The sequence below is a fragment of the Dermacentor silvarum genome, chromosome 8 (assembly GCF_013339745.2).
Source record: "Dermacentor silvarum isolate Dsil-2018 chromosome 8, BIME_Dsil_1.4, whole genome shotgun sequence".
Taxonomy (NCBI): domain Eukaryota; kingdom Metazoa; phylum Arthropoda; class Arachnida; order Ixodida; family Ixodidae; genus Dermacentor; species Dermacentor silvarum.
This window is the reverse complement of record NC_051161.1, coordinates 67,484,073-67,507,343: the sequence shown is the minus strand read 5'-3', so window position 1 is coordinate 67,507,343 and position 23,271 is coordinate 67,484,073. Positions and strand designations below refer to the sequence as shown.

The window sequence follows — 23,271 nt, the reverse complement described above, 5'->3', positions numbered from 1 at the left end:
AGAAGAGGCAGTACTGCTAGGCTTGTTGGCAAGCACCTTTCTGGCGATGCATGACGCGCAGAAGCATTCGCAGAAGAGACAACGCCAGCGGCGATGGTGTGTTCATGCTGCTTTGCAAAAGCGCGAAAAGCTTGGTCACGACACCAAACTACTACCCCTTCTGCGAGATCGCGACGTGGAGTACTACAGAGAGTAAGTTCAGATGTATTGTTATTCGTGATAACAAATATTAAGTTTCGGACCAATTCGATCAGCATTTACGACGTCGCGACAGACACGACTGCGACAACGCGCGCGCGTCCGACTCGGCCGCCATCTTCGAAATTCTTACTCGCGCTCCGATTGGTCCGCGGTGAGGGAATCCGGCGGCAGCTGCCGCAAAAATCGGTCCGAGACCGATCGGCGCGGAAAGGGCTATTCCGGCGGATCTCGCCGCCGCCGAACAAGGTTCCGCGCCGCTGCAGACGCCGAATGTCTCAGTGTGAACGCGCCCTTAGTGTGACTCTACGCACGCCGCTGCCGCAAGGGGCAGCACCTGTTCTGGGGGCCACTTTTTCGCTCGCTTTGCTGGCGCTTTTATGCGCGCGCGCGGCAGAGGTGCTTTATTTCGATGCATATATGTCGTTAGCCTGCTTAAAATGACTCTATTTGGTTGGAGGAACGTTCCTTTATATTTCTGCCGACATTCCGATTGACTCCGATGTGGCGAGCAGCGGCAAGCGCAGCGCGCCGTCTGCGCGAGCGGACGACGCGTCTCTCTCGTGTTGGAAATGACGGTATTTTGACAGTAAGTGGCATGAAACCTTCTACGTGCTCAGGATTTGGCGTCTGAATAACGAAAAATTGCATATCTTTAGGTATGGGTGTTTAAATGCTGACGGAGGTCGGAAATTATCCACTCTTGTGCCGCTGCTCCAAGGCCTCCTGAACACGTGCTGCCCCTAGCGGCGGCGCTCACTTCCAGTCACATGAAGTGACTGCTCTCTCGCCCCAGCGCGGGCGCGCCGTCGGAGCACCTGTCTTCTTACACCGTGGTGTAATCTTTACCCGCCCAGTGCATGGTACACGAGCGTTTTCGCATTTTGTCTCCGTCGAAATGCGGCTTGGGCGACTTCTATTTTCGGTTTTGTTTACGCGAATCCGGCGTCAGTGGTTTATAGTAGGGCTGACACGAGCTGCTTTATGTTGCACGGAGGACGTTTACGCCTTATCACTGGTACAGTCTTGACAGTTTGCGAAGGTTGTGATTCGTGAAAGCGCGTTCGTGAACGTCGAGAGGCGCCTGCGTGTGCCTTTAAGCGAGCGAAGCAGTAAATTCTGAATGTTGAGCCGTAGCCTACGGAGTGTGTGTGTGTGTGTGGGGGGGGGGGGGGGGGGGGGAGGAAGGGGTACTGAAACGCGCAGCGGCGTCTTCTGGATTGTGCAGTTAAGGAGTATTTAGCCTCGCGGTGTTTACATGTCAGTCATACGTTAATAGCGCAGTACTCCGTCTTGCATCAGCAGTTTATTGCCGGACTGCGTAAAGGATTTACCGTGTGCTTAGAATAAGTAATTGATAAAGGTTTCTGTTAGTCTTAAGAAATAGCGGACTGAGATGTGGCGCGAGCTTTCAGTTCACGTGACGTTCAGACGCATTTTCGAAGGAAAAAAAAATAAATAAATACGCCCCCAGCACACTGATTTATATCAAAGGGACGTTTTTATATATGATATCTCTTGCGATTTCGCGCACACTGTGACGCAGTTTTCTGTCGATACCTCTGAAGGCGGTGAAGTCTGACTACAATGCTATAAATAGCCGCGTAAGCGATGGTGCGATGGAACCTTGGTCCTTTCCACTTTCATTTACCCTAAAGGTTGTGGGGTCTAGTCTCGCAGGAGACCGACCACCGTGGGTTCGAGCTTAGCGAGCCACAGGCCGCGCTGGCCGTCACCCCACAAGGGAATACATAAAAATTGAACATGTGAATAGTAATGCCGCAACACATTCAATCAAAATATGAGGCACTGAAATCAAAATTACACATACAAATACACCAGTAAATGCCGCGTCGTAAGCACATGAAAACAAACGCATATGAGTATGTACGAATTCTGTGCGCAGCATCAGACCTGACACGTACTTCTTCAGGCGTGGTTAGTTAATTATTATTGCGAAATAATTCTCTAATTTTGTTCACGAAACTTGCATCACAGCATCCCAATGCTCTAATCATTAGGCCACAATCGCACGCAAGCTTCCCGTTCTTCCCGTTCGCACGCAAGCTTCCCCGGGAGCACTCGCTCTTTGAAACGTCTGGCACGTGCCAATTTCTCCTGTTCTTCCCTCGCGACAGCTGGGGCGTTGAGGCGGATGTTAGTATGCGCTGCATTCGCTGTCGGCCCGTATAATCTTATAATGCCATTGCATTAAAGAAAAAAAAAAGTCCAGTGTGTAATGGGCGATGATTAACAGCTCGGTTCTCTCAAGTACTTGTGATGCGTGTTTAAAGCATGAACCCTTCTATACTACCACCACTTCGGCGTTTGGATCCCCCCACCCTGCGCATCATTCACCTGTGTTTGTTGCAGTCTTTCTTGTATGGTAATTGTATTAACAGTCGTATTCTTTCGAATACTCTGCTGCTGCGCACTTACGCCCTGGGCAAATGTATTGCAATGAACGGGTGATGCGAATAATAATAATGATGACGATCGCATTGTGTGGAAGGGAGGTCCTTGGCATGACGATTTTGCCTATGCAGTAGAAAACCGGCCTAATTATCGATTTAATAAAAACGATCTCTATTTGTCCGAACTCACCACGTTTGTATCCTTTATGAAGCCGATGCAGCAGTATCACATTTACCTCCACCAACGAAAAGCACACATTTAGGTGCTTCGGGTGGACTGGCAATCCTTTGTTTCGTCACTGTCATTGGCGCTTCACATGGGATATGAGAACAGCATTACACGTGTGTCAAATAACGTAAATAATTGTTTGCTTTTTGTTATTTTTCTTTTTGGTACCAAACCCACGCAGCGTTTCCATTTCACTTTTGTGTAGAAGTGGGAAGAATGTTCGATATTCGATCGAGTGTCGTTTTTCTCGGGTATTCGTATTCGATGAAGTTCCCAGAGTACTTACGGGCTCTTGAAATTTCGATGCGCTATCAGCCGGCCGAGTGCCAACCGTTGGTCTGAAACACACTGCACCGCGTGTTCTCGTGACGACTGTCTCGGGTTTGTTTTAAGGGGTTCTAGATAAAGGGACAATTCTTGTTGACGAAGCGTTCTCTTGCCGATCGAGCCCAGATCTCTGGGCTACACCTGCCGGTGCTTTGCTTTGAAAAGGATGTTTGCGCGAAGCATTTCCCGGTAGTCGCGGCACGTTTCGCGTTGCGCAACGGCGTTCTCGGATGAAAGTTTGCGCGCGTTTGTGCGTCGCCCCTTCCTCGAGTAAATAACCGCCCGCGAAGTGTGAGGAGGCGACGTCAGAGCCGCAGCCAGAACCCGGAACAGCAAATTCAAGGAGAAAAACAAAAAGACGCCGTACGAGCCAGATATTGCGGAAGCCCTCGCTTGAAAGGAACAGCGAAATGGAAGTAAACGAAGGCAAATAAGAGGCGCTGCTCGGCGACCTTGAAAGGCATCAAGAATGTTTCGACGATCGAATCTGACTTGTTCGCTGCTGCGCATTTATTTTCATTCTTCCTCTTTCGCGTTTTCCCTCTTTATTTTGTGTGTCTTCCTTCGCTCCTGCCCCTGCTTCGTTCCGACTATATTTAGCTGGCTTCGTTTCTTTTTTTTTTTTTTTTTTTGCCTAGCAATACGCCTCGGCCCACTTAAGTTTTCTTCTCCATTTTTTTTTTCTATGCGTTTCGTTCTCGATTTTTCTCGTCCCGCCCCCTCCCATCACGTTGTCTCTTTATTTCTCTGCTTCGTTTTCGTGCATTTCTCATTGTAAGTTTTTCTTCTTCGTGTTTGCTCTGCGTGTGTCGCGAGCGTACTACGCTAACTGAATGAATAGAAGGGGGCGTGCCCCTTTACGCTATCTTTACGCGGGCGCGCTCGAAAGCTTTTTTTTTTTTTTTCCTTTTTCATTGAATCGGTGTCCCTCTTGTTAGGTTGGTTTTCCTTCACTATTTACGCGGCTTCATTGTTTGGGTCTGTTGGCTGCCTCATAAGCGAGCTTTTTTTTATTATTAACTTACACCGCTTCCTACATCGTATCGCCGTCTCTCTCTCTCTCTCCCTTTCGGGAGCGTTCTAAAACAGCTTACGTTCCTTGTCGGAATGCCGTTCGGACTAATAGTGATGTTTCGCTCATTCGCTAATCTTGGCTCTACACGGGTCCTCCTGATAGCAGCAGCCCGAGTGGCGAGCGAGCGCTGTTCGTTTGACCGTTCCGAAGCCTCGGTTGCGGTTTATCGCTTCCACTTCTTGTCGGTGTGTCTAGAGGCTCTTTTGTTGTCGCTGCGTCGTTGTTGGGTATCTTCTTTTTTATTCTTTTTTTTAGAAAGTCTTCTGTCATTCACTAAGTTTCTCGTCTCCCTCCTTGTTGATTATTTTTTAAGCGCACGTACTTCGGCCACGTGTTCGAAAAGCCTTCAGCCCTACTGGGGCTGAACCCTACGCCTACTGTATGTATGCCAGGGCGGCTGTTGCAGGATACTGGGATATGGGGGCAAGGGCTGTCGGTAAAGGAGGGCTGAGTGGAGGGTCGCAACTTTCTAAAGGGAATCCGTTATGTGAGGGCGCGCGCGGGTGCGCGCTGTGTCTGTGGCGGCGACGACGACGACGGTTCGCGTCTTTTATTTTTTATTTTTTCCGCGTGCCTCGTTTTTCTTTATTTTTATTTCCTTCGTGCCTGCTTCCGCGCTGCGCTTTCGTTTGGTTTCTTTCGTCGCCTTCCTTCCTTCCCTCAAGGTCGGCCGTTCGCCTTTGCAGCCTTGCCTGTTTCTTTATGCCGGCTTTCCCGAGTTTTTCTTTATCCCTCTTTTTCTTCTTCTTCTTCTCATTCTGTGTTGTCTCGTTCTCGAAGGAGGATGATTATTCTTGTTCGCGTCTGTGCGTGTGTCTCTTTTCTCTGGGGCACTCCCTCCTCGCCATTTATTGTCACTTCCCTCCCATTCGGCTTACGTTCATTCATTCATTCATCGTGCTTTTATTGTTGCCTCGCCCCGCCTGGGCAACCACGCTTCCGCGTTCTTCGGCGATGAGTGTGCGCCGCTTGTTCCTTTATATATATTTGTTTCTCGTTCATCGCCGCTCGCTCGGCGTGTATGCTTTACTTGCTTTATTATTGGCCTTCTCTTGGCTCCTATCATTAGTCACTCGCGAACGCCTGTTTCATTGATGTTTGGATGTCGTTTTCTTTCTTCTTTTTTTTTTAGACGAAAGTGCTCGCTTTTCTTTTCCCTTCGCCGTGCGCAGTTGGCGTGGCGATTATCAACCGTTTTGTGTGGATCATTATATCGGTGGTTGCGCGATGTTCCCGGTTACGCGCTGCTTTGTTGGTTTTTGTTTGTTTGCTTTTGCCCCTGTGGTTGGTGGATTGCTTCTGTGTTCAGCAAGAGGTATTGCGATTTGACGGGAGGTCAAGGTGCCGCCGTTCTCCCCGCGCTGCGAATCTCTCTCCCTGTTTAATCTTTCGCTAGCGCTGGAGTCGAGCGCGTTTAGAGCAGCACTGATATGCCCACTTGCGTTGTTCGATATAAAGACCGAAGATGTTCGCACGCGACCGTCATACCTGTTGTCAGTGATCACCGTTTTCCCGATTGCAAATATTGTCGTTCGGTGGAGTGGTACTAAAGAGGATAGTAAGGCAAGCTGTATTACTAAATTACGCGTCTACGATGCCGCAAGAAAAAAAAAAAGAACACTCTTATTAAAAGGCTACCTTGGTAAGCCAGAAAATTCGCGCGCAAAAAAAAAAAAAAATTGTGCTGGCGACGCCGCTGGGCAGTTTCCGCATAGACTAGCCGTGAAGTCGTGGCTTTTGCCGGCGTAAGCTCAGGCCTAGTTAGCTGTGTATCGTTAACAATGGACTGCATTGTATTTTAAGGGAGCCAGAGAGAGAACTTAGTAAGTTAGGAGAACTTGTACACCGCCGTAACGACCAGAAGGCGAGAAAATACTTGACGTCACTAGCGCAGCGGCGCTGTGGTTCCGGGGGCGCCATATAAAAAAAAAGGCCTTTATTTTCTTTTCTAGTAAACAATCTCTTTCCGTGAAATGAATGAGAATTGAGTATTGGAAGAATACTTGGTCAATCTAAAATGATTGTTTCTTTACCCTAAAGTTTCCTGTCATTGTTTTTTTTTTCTGCTTTCAAATGGTACTTTCGTTCGACGGTTTCGTGCTTGACGAGATACGTCCATGAACAATAATTTATTGTTTGTTCCTCTTGCGTGTGACACTTCACCTATAGAAAGACCAAGATGGACCGCAACGCGCCCACTAAATAGCTCTGCCTGCCACTCATAACTTCCGCGTGCAACTAAGAAAATGAGCGAGGCACGTGACGTTGAAACACCGTTATCCGAAAGTATACATCCGGAATTGTCGTCATTAAAACAATGCCGCCTCCTGAAGCGTCACCGGGATTCGTATTGAATGCGGTCTTCTTGCGAATCTGCTTTGCTGCTAGCATTTTTTTCAGCAGTAACATGACACCGGGTCACCGTCTTGCCAACTAGGTGTGATGCAGCGTAAGCTATCGCTGCACAATCGGTAAAGAGAGCCGTGTTTCAGAGAGGGGAGCCGGCTCACCAATTGGGCGGCACCGAGCCTCCGTTCAGTTGGCGCCTCGCGGAGGCCGATCAGCGGCGAACAAGGACCTCTGCTGGTCCTCAGCATTAGTTCCCCGGCGCGATCCGTACTTGCACTGCACTAGGTTTGGTGAAATAGAGTGTTGTAGGCTCGTGGTGTGCGAGTTTGGCTGAGTCCTATAGCGTTGCCGTTTGGGCTTTGCGAGCCTTCTCGTGACACCGCCTCCTTTCTTGTCGTGTGTCCCACAGGTCGGCGGCAGCATGCACGATCCTGGTGGTGGTGGCGGTGCAGTGCCTGCGAGTGCCGGTGCCGGCGCCAGCGGGGCCGCGAGCGCCGGTGGCCCGGCAGCCAAGCGGCCCTACATGGGGCCGGCCCAGTATACGCAGTACCAGCAGAGGCAGCCCTACCCGGGGCAGCCAAGGCCACCTAGCCAGGGCTATCCGCAGCAGCAGGTCAGTCTTCGCCATCGTCCACCGCTACCAGCGCTTCCTGGGACGCTGCGAATAACGCTTGTCTAGAGTAGTCAAGTGGTGGTGATGGGCAGGCTGATTCCGCAGCAATTGCACACATGGCCATGCTGCTGCAATGCCGCTCCATGCACTCGTACCCAGTAGATCTTGAACCGAGCAGGTAACGCTAGGGGAAGCCGGCGGCTACACCTCACTAAACAAGTGTGATTCATGCTGTACTATATTACGTTCAACTACAGTTGCTAACTAGCCTGTATTTGTTTACAAAGCAAACAAAGTCTGGACTCGAAGTGGCTCGGAGAAGGCTAAAACTTCGTTCTAGCCGTTTCTGTGGCTTTCCTTCTCAGCCTCCTCTATGATAAATAAATAAATAAGAAAACCTGTTGCCATGCACATTTACACATTATATATTGTACGTGTTCTGTCTGAATACATGGTGATTTATTTCGTCTGCTAAGGCATTGCTTGTACGAGGTATCGCTTGTAATACAGTACAACCCTGTTATGTTCTTTGGACACCATGGAAAAAGAAAGTATTGTCTGGGAAAAGGTAGCAACTGGTAACGCTTGCAGTAGCACTATTGAAGTTACAAAAACCTGCACTCATAGAAAACCTCATTTGAAGTTAATTAGGAAGCCAACAAATTATTCAAAGCACGCTCAGTAGAGCTTGTTATTGCTGCCTGGCTTTTATACCGAAGCTTGTAATTTCCAACTGATGCCTGGGTGAAATATTCAATAACAGCCTCTTTTCAAGTACTTGTGCCCCTTTCTCAGTTTCTGCATAGTCTTATATCGAAGCAACCATGAAGAGTATCGAAGATCATGAGACAGCATCCTCGAACCTGTGTGTAGGGTGACCATGTGCATAAGGAAACCATCCTAGCATGGTTATGGCAATCCTTCTGCGCCACCCTGCGCGTTTTTCAATGTGGCCGTTTTCAGTGGCAGGACATGTGGCGGTCAACATAATAACTTTGCCAGCTGTGCATGGTTTCAGTTTTAGGGGTGAAGCTCCTTATAGCGGCACCCGTTCGTCCCCGTCGTCGTAGTAGTAGTGTGTAACCAGTCTGAGAAAAATGAGAAAAAAAATTCCGAAGTTGTGTCCGTAGCGCGGAATCGAACCAGGGACCCCTCGCTTCCGAGCGCGCGGCGTTAGCCCACTACGCCACGAAGCGGACATGGACACACGCACCACGATGGGAATAAATACCCAACATTAACAAAAGGCCGCGTTTCTAGCGTGTTTCTAACGCGTTTGTGCTAGCGCGTTACGGCCCGTGTAAGAAGCTGGTGTAAGACGCTGTGGCCTCTCCGCCTTACCTTCAACGCGTTTCAAACGCGCTGCCCAAAGCGGTGGCAAGTCAAGTTCAAGTCGAGGAGCGTTTATGAATACGGGGGGTATACTCTCTCAGCAGTCATGTGATGGCATCGGCAAACGCGGTGCACGTTCCGGCATGTGTAAATGGCTGCGTAAGACGCTGTACTGCACGTTTCTAACGCGTTTGTGCTAGCGTCCCCTTAAGCGGGAGATGCGATGATTCCCTCCGGAGCTTCGCCCACTCATCATTCACCCCGTGGATATGCTGTGATTTTTTTGGACATAACAACCAGGAAGAGAAACATAACAAATAACACACATGTCCTGATTGGAAATAAATGTGACCGGGGCTTCAGATTGTAAGAGCTTGGCAAGCGTAACAAACAGGAACGTATCAGCAAGGTTCTACTTCATGTTGTTGGAAGGCATTCAGTCCAGATTTATGTCTGGTGAGTCTGGCAACCAGGTATCCCTTCACGCCACAGGCACACTATTCATGCACCTTGAACAACGTGGAGGTTGCAAACCACCCACTTCACCTGGAGCTTGTATTGGCCTATTTTTATTAGCACTGTCTCTCTTGACGTTATACTTTCTACTGAAAAGATCACTGAGAGACAAACTAAATGTAACATGAAGTTTATCTCTTGTGAGAGAGCACAGTGTGAGTTATATCTAGTTTTTGGAGACTATAAGTGACAGTGCATATTATATGATCTTATTTTATTTGCTGGCCACACATGGAAGTCGCAGATGAACTTACGTACAATTGTAGAGATGAATCATTCTTGCGTGTAGACTGTAGAGGTATGCAAATTGTGGCTGTCAAACAGTGCAACGAGTTTTTTAAAATTAGTTCTGATAAAGGTCACTGTGAGCAATGTCACACCACTGCACTTTACCTATAGTCCATCTCACAAGGTGGTTGCAGCACTACCAAAGCGAGGCGGATTTCATCTAATCGAGAAGGCGGGCTCCTCCGCGTTGTGTTAGTCCGTGCTCATTTTTAGCTGTGGCCTAATCAGTTGAACGCCTGTGTGCTGCGAGACCGTGCGAGCCTCAGCGGACACCAAGTTCGAATCCGGGTAGGTGAAGTTGAAATTTTTTTTTTACATTAATCTTTTGTCGCTGCTCGACGCCCAATACACGGCACCGCACTGCTTAAGCAGTGGTTTTGTTCGTTTGCGTGCTTAGCGGGTGTCCGCGACTGCAATTGCGATGGGATTTGTTCGTGGTGTGGTACGCCAGAAGAGCATGCTATTTGGCAAAGGCAACTTTCTCAGCAGTGCGTTGTAGCTTTCAATGTATCTTCAAAAAAGTCATTGTTCAAGAGCCCGCTAAGACGACTCAAAAGTTACGCCGAGGTTCATTTAGTTGTCATATTGAATTATTTTATTGTGAACTTGTAAAGGTTTCGGAATTCTTGTCTTCCATGAATACACGGGTTATTGCGGCAGGAAAAAGGTTACAGAAACGGCTGTAACTCATACTTCCACGAAGTTGTCTAAAAAAACTCACGTGGGGTCCCTCGTGCATTCTTCTAAGATGACACGAAGGCGAAAGGTATAGGTTGTAACTATTTTACAGGGCACTTCACTGAATATAAATTTTTTTTTGTCAAGGAAATGCCTATGGTCGAAAGCTTAAGAATTTTGGGACTCCGAATCAGCTCAAATGGGTGTAACGGAGAAACGATAAGATTACTTTAAGCCAGTGCGCAGAATTACAAACCGGCACTATGATATGAAGGAAAACTTTTATGCTGCCACTAATCCGTTCTAGCAGCATCACAAAGCCACCATGAAATGAACAGCGCCATGTTTTCGAGATGCCTCCTTATTGCACAAGCAGGTTTGTTTAGCAACCATCGCTATGTCGTAGCACGATAGGAAAGAAACCGGCAAAAGAAAATACGACAGTTGTATAACATATGCAGAAATGTGAAACGCTTGACAGGACAGCTTTACATTTGCGCACTTCAGAACAGCCTGCCTTGATGAAGGTCATCGCAGGGACTAACACTCAAAGTTGTCGCCATCACTAGTTGTTGTGTCCTCTCCGAGGTTCACCACCACTGGCTCCACACTGTCAATACCACCATTAATGATGTGGTCCACCTTCTTCATCGAATCTTCTTCGTGTAGAACGTGGCGCACTTAGTTCTTCGACTTCTCAGCACTGACTTGCTGCATCCCCTTCCATCCCTTCCATCGACGCACCTCATGCACGGTAGGTATGGTTTCGTCAATCCACACTTCTCGTGTGGCCGGCGTTGACCCACGTTTCATCTGTGTGAAAAAATCTGCCTACTTTGGCGTTGGAACTCTGCTATCTGGCGCAAGTAGCATCGGCGAGACTGCACAATGTGCGTCAGTTCGACGAGGAGTGCGTTCCGAGACCGCTTCTTGTATCGGAAGCCAACCTTCTTCAACATCCTGTGGGTAGTTGCCGTCGATACGGATGGCCTCTCGCTGTCCTCTTTGAAGTGGTGCATCAGCTTGTGGCGTCAGTGGGGATCTCGTTTCTTCTACAAAAACTGTGCACGACCCTTCGCAGCACTCCCAGCTCAAAGTCGTGCAGCTTCTTTGCGTGCTCACAGCCTCTTCCACCAGAACGCTTGCTCGATGCCAACACTCTGCCCACCTTCTATTTTTCAGACGTCCACTGGGACAGCGTCCGTTCGCTCACCTTTGCGAGTTGTGCAGCCCTCTTGACCAGAAAATTCATGCTGGCTCCTCCGCACTCATTCCAAAGCGTTTCTAAGACGTTTAAAGCTAGTGTCTTAGCTTCTTTTAGGTAAAATTGCACTTTGGAGGAACGGCGTACGCGAGACGAGACAGCTTCGGCAGACACCATGTTTGCCAATGACGGTGCCCTACTTCGCGGGAGAACCTCCGCTTCGTTTTTTTAGCGTCTCCTTACTGTGTTCTTTGACCGGAATGCAATAAAGTGCTCAGTGCTTTCTCAACAATGCAATAAAACCACTGCTCAACCCGCGAATTGATTTCCGGCATATTTGCAACATAATCTTCGAATGTGCAAAGAACTATTTCTTCAATGCACTGGCAGAAAGTAAAAAAACAAATTGCAATACTGAAGCCAGGAGCCTTAAAATAATCATGAAGGTCTCCTAGTGAGTCTTAAATTACATCAATATGCACAACAATAGCTGTTGTTGTGATCACACCAGGGAACACAACGTGCAATGAGCGCACTATTTGGCACTGCGCCGGGATACCACTGCCACACACCTCATAGCTTCCACTCTGCTGCAACCACCCTGCTGCGACCATCTTGTGAGATGGACTATAGGTGCACTTGTGCGATTGTCGTTGACTCTCCAGCTGGGAGCACGGCACCTGTGAAGAGAAGGGTGCACTGCATTTCGTTTAAAATGTCAGCTTCTTTTTTAGCGTATAGCTGTGTAATACTTTGCAGATACGATCGTTAGCGGGCATTGTATGCATTGCGCTTGTCAGATCAAAATGGCAAGGCCTGGCGAGGGATCCTTTGAAAAAATTACCTCCAACCAACTTCTGCTTTTTTTTTTTTTTTTGAAAAGTACTTTAGTAAAACCTCATAAACACTATCACGAATTAGCCCAATTTTTTGTTCTAGAAAATTGGTGGTGGTTGATTTTGGGGTCTGGGACGTTTTGCTTGGAATGACCCATGAGTAAGATCTGCTGTCATTGGAAGAACTCAATGCTCGTAAATAAATTTGCACCTGGTGCCTTTGTGTTCAGTAAGAGCATTGTAGCGTGAGCAGAATGTAGTTTGAAAGTCAACAATTGCACTCTATCACATTCTGTTCCCTGAAATGCTAAAATGGCATGGTGCTGCCATGTCCTTGTCTGCTTCCACGTCTTTTCTCACATTTTTTCTTTAAAGCAGAACTGAAGTGGAGCAGAAACCTTTCATCTTCCAACCTGACACACTTACTTCTAAAGCAAATTTACATAGAGTTTGCGACGTTCACTCATTCACAGTGGCCACAACGAAATGGTGACACAGAGGCCAGGCAAATGAAAATGGTGTCAACGACCGGTGTATAAGACAAAAAGAGACTTCTCCTTTTGTCTACTGCTCTCGGTTCTGTTTAAAGGCATTTAATTAAAAAAGTTACATGATTGCCAGCCTTCTGGCTTTGCTAAGTTTACCTTGGTTCTGGGGATGCATTCTCGGACGATCACTTTAGGTTACCTTTGCGTGACGTAGTGCTCGACCAGCCACTCAGCCCATCCTGTTTTGCTCTACCAGCCAATCGGTGTGCGCTTGATGGCCTAGGCGATTGTATCGTCGAAAGTGATTGTCCCAGAATACGTCCCCAGTATCTTACTCATACCGAATTTAGCCAAGTGAAATTTTCCTAAACTTGGTCACACATCCGTTCTAACCGCTGTTATCTCTGTGTGCTCTCCTGTGCAGATGCTACCTTACCCAACCGGGCCGCAGCCGCCACCTGGGCAAGTAGGTGGCTCCCACCCACCCTCGCCTGCGCCATCACCTCACCAGCAGGAGAGGCCCACGCCGCCGCCGCCGCAAGCCCAGGGTTCGGCGTCGCCATCTCGGGGTGGTGGCCCTGACGGTCCTCCATCTCGGCAGGGCACGCCGAACTCTCACCCAGCGGCCTATGGGGGCTACCCACAGTCCGGGCCCCCGTCCTCGTCCTCCTCTTCGGCCGTGCCCACGTCGGCCGCACCCTCGTCGTCATCTCTGTCTTCTTCTGCATCAGTGGCCCCTACGTCTTCGTCGTCCTCGTCTTCTTCCATGTCTTCATCAGGTGCAGCAGGACTTTCAGTGTCGCAGCAGCAGCAGCAGCAACAACAACAACAGCAGCAGCAGCAGCAGCAACATCAACAGCAGCAGCAGCAGCAACAACATCAACAGCAGCAGCAGCAACAACATCAGCAGCAGCAGCAGCAGCAACATCAGCAGCAGCAGCAGCAACATCAACAGCAGCAGCAGCAGCAACACCAGCAGCAGCAACATCAGTCGGTAAGTTGGGCTTCTTTCATTAGACCAGCAAACCCTTCGCTCTACATGGTCTGCCAGCAGGGGCGGGGCGTCCATTGGGCAGCCTTGGACAATTGTTTAGTGAGATGTGTTTTCACCATGGCTGGAAGCAGCTTTGTTCGAACATCCATTCAGAATGTTGACAGCATCTAGACAGCATCACCAGCAGCGTGCCCTTGTCCACGAGCACTGCAGGTAAACCTGCACACAAACTTTTGGATTGCGGAATGCACAAGAATGCTGCTGGCCTCTGTAGCCTCCTAAGCATGTAGCATGGAATGGAAAGGTGCTGTGTGCACCTGTCAGGGGAAACTACATGTTTCTTTGCTATTTTGAGAATCTTTGCCAGAGTCGCATGGAAACTCAGTGGAATTTGAAAATCAGTGGTTCAGAAATAATGAACTCTACCTTTGAATGGCTATTCTTCACTAGCTGGCTGCCTTTGCTAACATTATGTTGGCTCTCGATTTCTAAAACTTACACGGGAAATTTACCTCTTAACTGATTAGGAGTTATGCAGTAGTGTCAACCATTTCCATCCTTCACTGTCTCTGAAATAGGCATGTTTAATTTTTTTTTTTTTTTGTAGATGAGGTAGTGTGTCTGGCATATCTAATGCTACAGAATATGGTTTCGATTGTCTAGAGTTTAACGGTTATAATTTAATTCAGCGATTCTCTTGCCACCAGAGGCTAGTGGAGCTTTTTCTTGCATCTCGGCTCGAAAAAGATGCAAGAACGGTGACAGCAGCAGAATAAGTAATGCATATTACCTGAATGATTATTTGCGTGAAGCTGAGGCCTACTTGTTAATATTATTTTCGTGGTTATAAATGGGGTAAAATGAAATTGAATGATGACCATTATATTGAAACTTTAGCTGCTTGGAGACATAATCTGTTGCCTGTGGAACAATTATGTTTTGCTTGTCAGCAAGTCGGGTTATTTACAGTTTCTCTTACGAGGGTTCTCGATGTAGAAGTGTTGCGTTGAGCCCGTAAATCAACAATCAAGGTACTCTAGATATTTGTTGTGTGGAACAGTTTTCTGCACCTTTGCTGTCTCTCGGTAAACAACCCAGCAGGGACCTGCTTTCACAACTGGGATAGTGGTATGGCATCCAGGCCGGTTATATTGCAGCACACATTTTTTCAGTTTTAGGCCGTGCCATTCTGCAAATTGTCACAGCAGTAGTGTGTTGATTCGTGGCATTGATGGCTTCGAGTGGTGTTTGTTTTTCTCGCCGCTTTCGGCCATCGTCTCACAAAAGCTGTCCGATAACAAGACAACAATCCGTGCCATCTTCGCTTCTGTAACTTCAACCAGCATATCGGGGGTGCACTTGATCCTTCGCCAATGCTGCTGTCTTTCTGTCTCTTAATGTCACGCCGTGCACTCTTTGCTTGCAACACCCCTTGCTTCCTTTCAAACGTATCTGTTATCTTCCACGTATCTGTTATCTTCCACGTATCTGTTATCTTCCACGTTCCATCCCCCTAGACAGCTACTGGCAACCTGGTAAATGCAGTCCCAGTGCAATCCCCGTTCTTCGGAAACGATTGCCTCTCCTATTGCGGACTGCACACAGCGGCCGCCGCAATCCTGGCTCCCCGGAGTCGCTCGCTTTTTGCCTCCCCGAAGGAGGACTGTGTGCACTTTGGCATTCGCTGTCGCTGCAATCACGTTGTCGAGCTATCTTAGCGCACACGTCGTTACTCGTGGGGCCCCTCCCGTGCGGCTGGAGATTAGCCGGCCTGTCGTAATACCTGCACCCATGCACGTGTGTGTGTGTGTCTGCCATTTGTGAAGTAGGTTGTCGCGACACTGCTCGCTACCGCCTGGGTATTTTGGGTAGGTGCGCGCTGTTTGCGACACGAGCAATTGCCGTTACATGGAGTAGGGCATCGTTTGAGAGCCCTTCGGTGACGGGACCCCTCCCGGTTTTTTTCTCACGTGATGGAAGTGACGCGGGCGTTGGAACAGCCGATAGCGGGCCTCGTCTTCGCGATAAGCGAGGACGCGGGGGCGTTTACGCGACGAGTGCATTTTCTTTTTTGACAAGTGGAGGGCTTCTAGTGTGTTAACTTGTCCTTAGAGGTGTTAGCATTTGTGGCGTATCGGGTTAGTTCACTGTAACCGCGTTACCGGATAAGTGTGCGTGTTGGGCTGCTAAGCACGAGGTCGCGGGATCGAATCCCGGCCACGGCGGCCGCATTTCGATGGGGGCGAAATGCGAAAACACCCGTGTGCTTAGATTTAGGTGCACGTTAAGGAACCCCAGGTGGTACAAATTATTTCGGAGTCCCCCACTACGGTTTTCTGCACCTTTGCTGTCTCTAGTTAACCTAGCAGGAACCTGCTTTCACAACTGGGCTAGTGGTACCCACTACGGCTTGCCTCATAATCAGTTCGGGGTTTTGACACGTAAAACCCCATAATTTTGTATTAAGTGTGTGCATATAGTTAATAGACAGCAGCAACGCTTGTAGCGTCACCATGAGACCCAAAGTTTAACCACAGAGCAGACAATGCTAGTGCTGCAGTTTCCTAAGTATTCTGCTTAACTTCGGGTGTAAAGCGTTGCTAACGATATAATTGTTAGCAGGTGACGTGTAAGTTTTTCGAATGCGTTATTATATAGTTGGACAAAGCGCCACAAGGTGCCGCTGCCAGCTTTTGCATTGTCGGTCACGTCTCCGGTGATCTGTGAACGGTAATGAGTTAGCGCTGAAGCGAAAACTTTATATTGCTTTACATTTTACCTTCACTGTTGCATGAGAAAAGTCGAGCGTCGTCTGCTTGTACTTAGATTTAGGTGCACGTTAAAGAACCCCAGGTGGTCCAAATTTCCGGAGTCCCCTACTACGGCGTTCCTCATAATCAGATCGTGGTTTTGGCACGTAAAACATCATAATTGAATTAATTAATTACTTGAGCAGCGAGCTGGCGCGGATGTGCTTACGTGCCGTGTTTCGCGCGCGTTCCGTCAGATTTGGTGGCCCGTGTGGGTTGAAGGGGGTGCAGTCATTGCATTTTACTGGTACTCTAGATTTGGGGTGAATTCTTTTGAGGATAACAATGAAGCGTGAGAAAAGGTAAAGACCGCGCCACGAGCGATGGAAGGGGACACAATTGTAGGAGTAACGTCAAGAGACACGAAAACTTCAAACTCAAAAGTTTCGTCCGTCCATAAGATACAAATGCATATTGCTTGATGCACATGACCTTTGTGTCGGAACAGTTCTGCCTCATGTTATTTGCAGTGCGTCTGGAACGCGAAGCAGCCTGCAGAGAAAAAGAAAGAAAGAAAACATCGGTAATACAGTTTACGCCTTACACTTCTCAGACGTGAAAGCTGTGAAATCTTGGAAGTTACGGAGAATCGCTGCCACGAGGACCCAGATTTCGATCTCGTTCGTCTGCATCGCGCTGTAATCCTCGTTAGCCTTTCGTGCACATCTCCGCAGAGTGACTCGTTCCGCCCAACGGCCGATACGACTGTGGATGACCCAGTGGTCGGTCGCGTTAACGAGAGTGTTCCGAGGATAAGCTTAACTGCGGCGCTACGTCGTCGGCGATCGGCGGCGGAGTTTCTCGAGAATGTCGCTCGCGAACGCCGAGTAAAACGAGATTGGAATTGGCGACGACGGGCCCGCCCGCTGACTCGTGCTGACCGCAGCTTCATCGGCTTCTAGCTTTGCTCCACTCGTGGTCTATTGGGAGGCGTCCGTTGCCCCGACCCTTGATTAAAACACTCGGCTCGCTCGGGAGTGCTCGCCGAGAAAAAGCGGCCGCACTTTCACGTTTATGTTTTGAGAGTCGTCTGTTTGAAGAGCGCGGGGCCGGCCCTTCATTGTTCCGCGTTTTCCAATCGGGGGCGCTGCCGCGCCCGCCGTTTTGTCGTATAGATTTTAGAAATTAGTCAAGAAAACATCGCCGTGTATGTCTGTGTTTCTCTTCTCTTTCGGGCCCCGCCAAATGTGAGGGAATTGAAAGCGGCCGCCGTTTATTGCGCCTCCGAGATGGGAGCGTTTTCTTTGTTTCTCTCGTTCGGAGCCCGTTGTATAGATTTTAATTCTAGGCAGGCGAAATTTTCTCCGCCGAGACCGAGATTATTCGAGCATACACTGCCGACCCAGAGCTTTCGCAACGTTCTTATGCTTGTTGAATGCGGCCTACTACAGCATCGCATGCTTTGGTGTATCTCTTAAAGGGACACTAAAGCAAAACAATAAATCAACTTTAGACTGATGAAGTATTCTTCAAAAACGCTGCTGTTGTTACTTGCACTGCAGTAGGTCAATTATTAGAAGTGAAAATGAAGCTAGAAGTTAACTGTTGAATTTCGCGCGGTAACCCCCCAACGTCAGCACTTCAGTGTGACGTCACGACTTCTAAACTAATTTTTCGTATTTGGGCCACGTTGTCTCCGTGAAAGTTCGCGAAACTTGCCACATTCAGTCTTGGGCTCGTTTAGAACACAACGTAGTCAATCCTTACCGCTAAAGAATTACCTGAGACCTAGAAGACGCTGTCAAAATCCATGACGTCACGGTGAGCTGGTGCGGGAACTTTCAAGGTGGCGTCGCCACTCGCCTTCTGTATTTTCCTTTTCTTTCTGGCTTACCGAGCGGCTGCTCGCGGTGAAAGGTGTTTTCGGTATTGTGGAAGGGTAATCTACTGATACAGAAGAAATCATTTTCCCTTTAGTGCAATTTTAAGTGATTATATGCACACGCTCACACAGTTATTTTTCGTCTCTTACGTCAATGAGACCTTCCCTTGAAACTTTCGCGGCATGAATCGGTGGTGCTGAGCTGATACTTTGCTTTAATATAAATCAGTTTGTTTCTGTATATTGTCGTTTAGTGGGCTCGTGATCGACATTACTGTCTGTCCATGCTGACTCTTCTCTCCCGTTTCTCCAGTTCCGGATAAGCTCGCCGTCATGCTTGATATCTCAGAAAGTTTTCTGCCGAGAAGAGAAATAGCACTGCGCGTTATCGTGTAGGGTTTCCTACAAAAGAAAAAAAAAAAATACGTTGAGAAATGTGGCGCTACTGTGTACGGGGGTCCAAATGTGGCCGTTCAGTCGGCAAGCAAATGTTGTTGGGTATAATAGTACATGGACTTCCCGAATTTTAGTTCTTCGTGCTTTTCAAACGCCTTTCTGCACTTCGCCAATCGATCATTTTCAACAAGATGCTGCGTTATAAATGCAACAAATTCGCCATCATTAGAAAAACAAAAATCAAACGTGATCGTTCGAAAATTCAGCGTAATAAAGCGTGATGGGTAACGTTACAAGAACATTTGAAGTCACAAGCAAGGAGGTTGAAAAAAAAAAAAAAATAAACCGTCTGAAGTGGCCATGCTGCCTCGAAAGTGAAGCCAGGCCGGCCTGCTGCCATCTTACTCAAGGCACGAAAAGACATCAGGGAACAGTGCAATATAGGAAACACTTTCTTTTCTCCTCCTTCATATTTAAGATGTCTAATTTCGCTGTAAAGGTCCTATTGAATATGCACCTGTGTTTCACAGGTTTTAGGGGGAAACCTAAATGCCGCGGTACATTTTTTAAGAGTTCTTGATATTGAACAGAACGCTGGGTGATATGCTCTCCATGTATGTCGACGTAGAGCACAAGATGTGGGACGAGATTTTACCCTATGTGACCTTTGCGTATAACACTGCTGTGCAGGAGACTACACAGTTTACGCCGTTCGAACTTGTATACGGGCGCCACGTCACCTCAACACTTGACGCCATGCTACCTGTGTGATAATAGCCCGACCAACGAAAACGTGGAAGAGTTTGTACAAAGAGCCGAAGAAGCCCGCCAGCTTGCTCGGCATCGTATCCGGAGCCAACAGCATACCGACACGCTTCGATACAACCAGGGTCGACGCGACGTCCATTATAATACCGGCGACTGCGTGTGGGTCTGGACGCCCATCCGTCGCCGTGGACTCTCGGAAAAGTAGCTCCGCCGGTATTTCGGTCCCTACAAGGTTACACGCCGCCTCAGTGACGTAACCTACGAAGTCGTTGCACAGAAGGAAGCCGGGGCCAGTAATACTTCTGTCGTATCCTTGCTAATGACTTAGCGATATCAACGCTCTGCCAAATATAATATTTTAGCAAGAAACAACGACTTTTATTTTACATATAGCCTAGCGTTTACATTCGCGCAACAAAAACGCTTAAGGTGTCCGCGGACTGCAATCTGCACGGCACTCTTCTAGAGGTGAAGTCAGGGCAAGCGCTGGCTTCACCCCCGCCGGTAAACAATAACGGGCGCCGCCACTCCAGAAGTTTTTTTTTTTTTTCAACCTCCTTGGTCATGAGCACGAATCCTCCAAGTCGAATCCACTGACTACCCATCGTTCTCGCGGTTAGGGCGCATCTAGTCCCTGCTCTTTCCAGTGACTCCAGTAGCTGCTCGATGGCAGCGCCAGATTTCCCTCTAGCGGCATTTGTAGGAAGCTCTCGTGATCGTGACCTCTCCGGCGCGAGGTCTCGCAGCGAAGCGCGCGCGAGGAAAAGACGGGTTCTCGACGGCGCGCGAGAAGGGCAGAGATCAAAGGGGAGAGTTAAAAGGGGAAGAGTATTGCGCGCTGTTTTTCCAATTCATTCGCCCCCGATTACGTAACGCTCCAGTGCCCCAGCGAATTAGTGACCGGCGCGCGGCGCAACTTCGCTTACTCGCTCACTCTCGCCCGCGTGCTCCGCTACGTTGGCCGTTTTATTTGATTTTTTTTTTTTTTTTTTTGTCTCAGCCGGTCTTTCGGAAAACTCCGGCGATGCTCCTCGTGGCTGTCGTATCGCCCGCATCAGTTACGACGCTTCCGTGAACGCCCGTCCCTCCCTCCGACTTTCATTTCGGTGCCCCGGTGATTATTTCTTTTATTATATTCCTTCGATGATGTTGCGATGTGCGCGCACGTGCGGAAGAATGAGAGTCTCTCTCTCTCTCTGGGCCGTCGGTGGGACGGCGTGCGCAGAATGCGCCGGACGCAGGTATTAATTAGGCTCGTCGTCGCGCGGGTCCGCTAATTGGGCCGTGCCGTCGGCACGGCGGCCCTCGGACGTCCGTCGCCCCGCTTTTAATGACACTCGTAATAGGCAGCGCTGACGACGACGCTTTTCGAACGGCGCGAGTAGCGAGCTGCTAAAATACAGCCGCGCGGATCGCTTCTCCGTTTCCCCGGCAGATAGCAGTGCTGATAGCAGGCTGCGTCGTAGCACTCTGACGTAACGGATCGGGTGTTGCTGCGTGTGCGCCGTGGAGTTTCGTGTACAGCTTTAACGAGTTTTTTACCAGAACGCGAGCAGCGTTACCCATCACTGCACTTTGCCGAAGGTGGCGCTGGAATGGATCTGGTCGGAGGCCTAGAATCTGACGAGGGCTAGATGCGTGCTGAGCCGCCAGACCTTTGGAAAGTTTCTTTTGGGGGGCGTATGTGTGTTCCTATTGTGGCGAACCTTGGACGTCAGTCTACTTTGACGGATAAATAATATACAGCTTCGAGCAGACGTATTGGAACGCATTTGGGACATCTCAAGCGACTTGTCAATTCGTGTCGACACAGAGTAGTAGCCACGGCCGTGATCGACGCCAGCTCTTAAGAACCGATCGACGCACCCTCCGCCGCCGTTTGTGCCGATAGAAATCCCTCACTGACCGTCGCTCCCGCTGATTATACTTCCACATTATAATGCTCGTCTTCAGTTAGACCCGCCATGGTTGACTCAGTGACTATTGCATTCGGAAGCACGCAAGAACTTCAAATACGGCAGGCAGCCTTTGCGTATTTCTTACTTTACAGAAAAAAAGCGTGTCGCGAAATAAGCGAATATACTACAGCGAAGCTCTGTCGTCCTGTACGCAATTCAAGAGATGAAGTTTAGTAGCGTTCATTTTGCCCCGCTAATAAGCTGACGCAAGACCGGGGTAATTGCAGACGGGTCACAGAGAAAGGCCTTCGTCCGGCTGCGGACACAGAATAGTTTCGTGATGGCGAAGCAATCTTTTCGCTCCGAAAATATGCAGTGGGAGTGGCTACCTGCCAGTCTGGAGTAATTCCTTCATTCTCTTTAGCGTCCCTTTAAAAAATACTGCGCGAAGGTGCGCCCCCCCCCCCCCCCCCCCCTTAATCTAGCCGGGCTCTTAGTTCGCTCTTTGCTTGCTTGTTTGCTTGCGTTGTGCATTGGCAGACTCGCAATATTCGCGCGGTTTTCCCACTCGCTGCTTGCTTTGCGCTCATCGGAGCGTGCCCCGGAGAGAGGAGCTGTCGACGCTCAAGCGAGCTGCGATGCCGGGACCACGTGCGTGGCGGTGAATCAACGTCTTGGCAGCAGTCCAGGACATTTTTCTCTCTCTGCGTAACTCTCGTCTTTGTGTGCCACCCTTGGGAAAACGCTGCAGCTTGCAAAGGGGGAGAAGAGGACGAGGCCGCACGCTTGTCTCTCCGTAACGACTTGCGAGGCGGCAGCTGGTGCGTGTTACGCCCGTGCGTCTTTGCTTTCCCTTTCTTTCTTTTTTTATGAATGCTCGTTTATTGTTAGTTGTTATTGCATAGTGCCAAGCACTCGCCGACTTTTCGAAGCTTTGCTGGCAGCTGCTCGCCCCCGACGCTTCATTTTTTCCTGCTCTCTACTTGCTAGCAGGATTCTGGTGCTTCTATAGCTGCTGCGTGTATCGCTAATTTAAGCGCCCCGTCATTTGTAACCACGGACCCCGGTTACAATTACGAGACGTTGCTGGGAGTTTAGGTTGGATGCGTTAACGTTGACATTATAGTATAATTTTAGATAACCGGGGGGGGGGGGGGGATGCTTTCTGCCGACGTATACTGATGGCTACATCATTTGTGACTGTTTGTTGGACCAAAGTGTAACAGAACTTTCTGCGATAATGCCACCGATTGCAACTTACCTGGCAAGTGTGAAAGCTCGGGCTGGTTAGCTCATTTTCATAGGGTTCAGAGCGCGCGCGCATACTCGAGATAAGGGATAGACAATCGTGCGCAACGCGCCTTCTTTTTCCATATTCGAAAAGGCTCGTTGTACAGGAATGTTTCCTACGCATCATGGTTGACCCTATCCTAACAAGACGTAGCCACCAGGCGATGGTGTTCTCATTTACATATATACGCGCAGACTGCGTTTTATGCCGAAGCACTCTATTTGGAGAGAGGGTGTGCCTGGCGTCGTTCCCTAACGCGGACTGGACAGGCTTCGCGGGTCTCTCCTATGCGCGCCGTCGCCTACTAGACGGCGCATCGGCTGACGTAGACGAGCCGCTGACGCATCCGTGCGTCATTCGCGTAATGAGACCTCGTGGCGCGAGTATGCGCCCCAGGCTTGGCGTTCGCCACCGCGCCTAGTTGGGAGAGGCCGGCGGTGGGCACTACCGTGGAAAGGTGCGCCGAGAAGCTCTTTTCAGCGGCTGCGCGCACGACGTGGGGGCAACTGACAGTAAAGTCGGTGGAAGCACGGGGGGCCATTTGTCTGTTTTAATCTTTCATTGAAACGTGGGAATAAGGGAAAGTGAGATTAAGGTTGGCTAAAGAAAAGTCAACTTTGCGCAGGTACGTAGGAGCCGAGTCGGCAACCTCCGCCGCCAATACGCGTGCGGTGGGTGCTCTATTAGAGTGTACTGGAGTGTGCTAGCACACACTTGTTCCACGTCGGCTGACGTGTCCCGGCAA

At 49.1% G+C, this 23,271-nt stretch overlaps 1 protein-coding gene across 1 annotated transcript in view; it reads left to right on the top strand.

The window, feature by feature from the left end:
* Nucleotides 1-23,271, top strand: part of LOC119461373 (trithorax group protein osa-like) — a 169,290-nt gene that overhangs the window by 49,913 nt on the left and 96,106 nt on the right. The window contains 2 exon segments of the mRNA XM_037722667.2: nt 7,002-7,205; nt 12,972-13,541. Coding sequence (XP_037578595.2) covers nt 7,002-7,205; nt 12,972-13,541 — 774 coding nt within the window.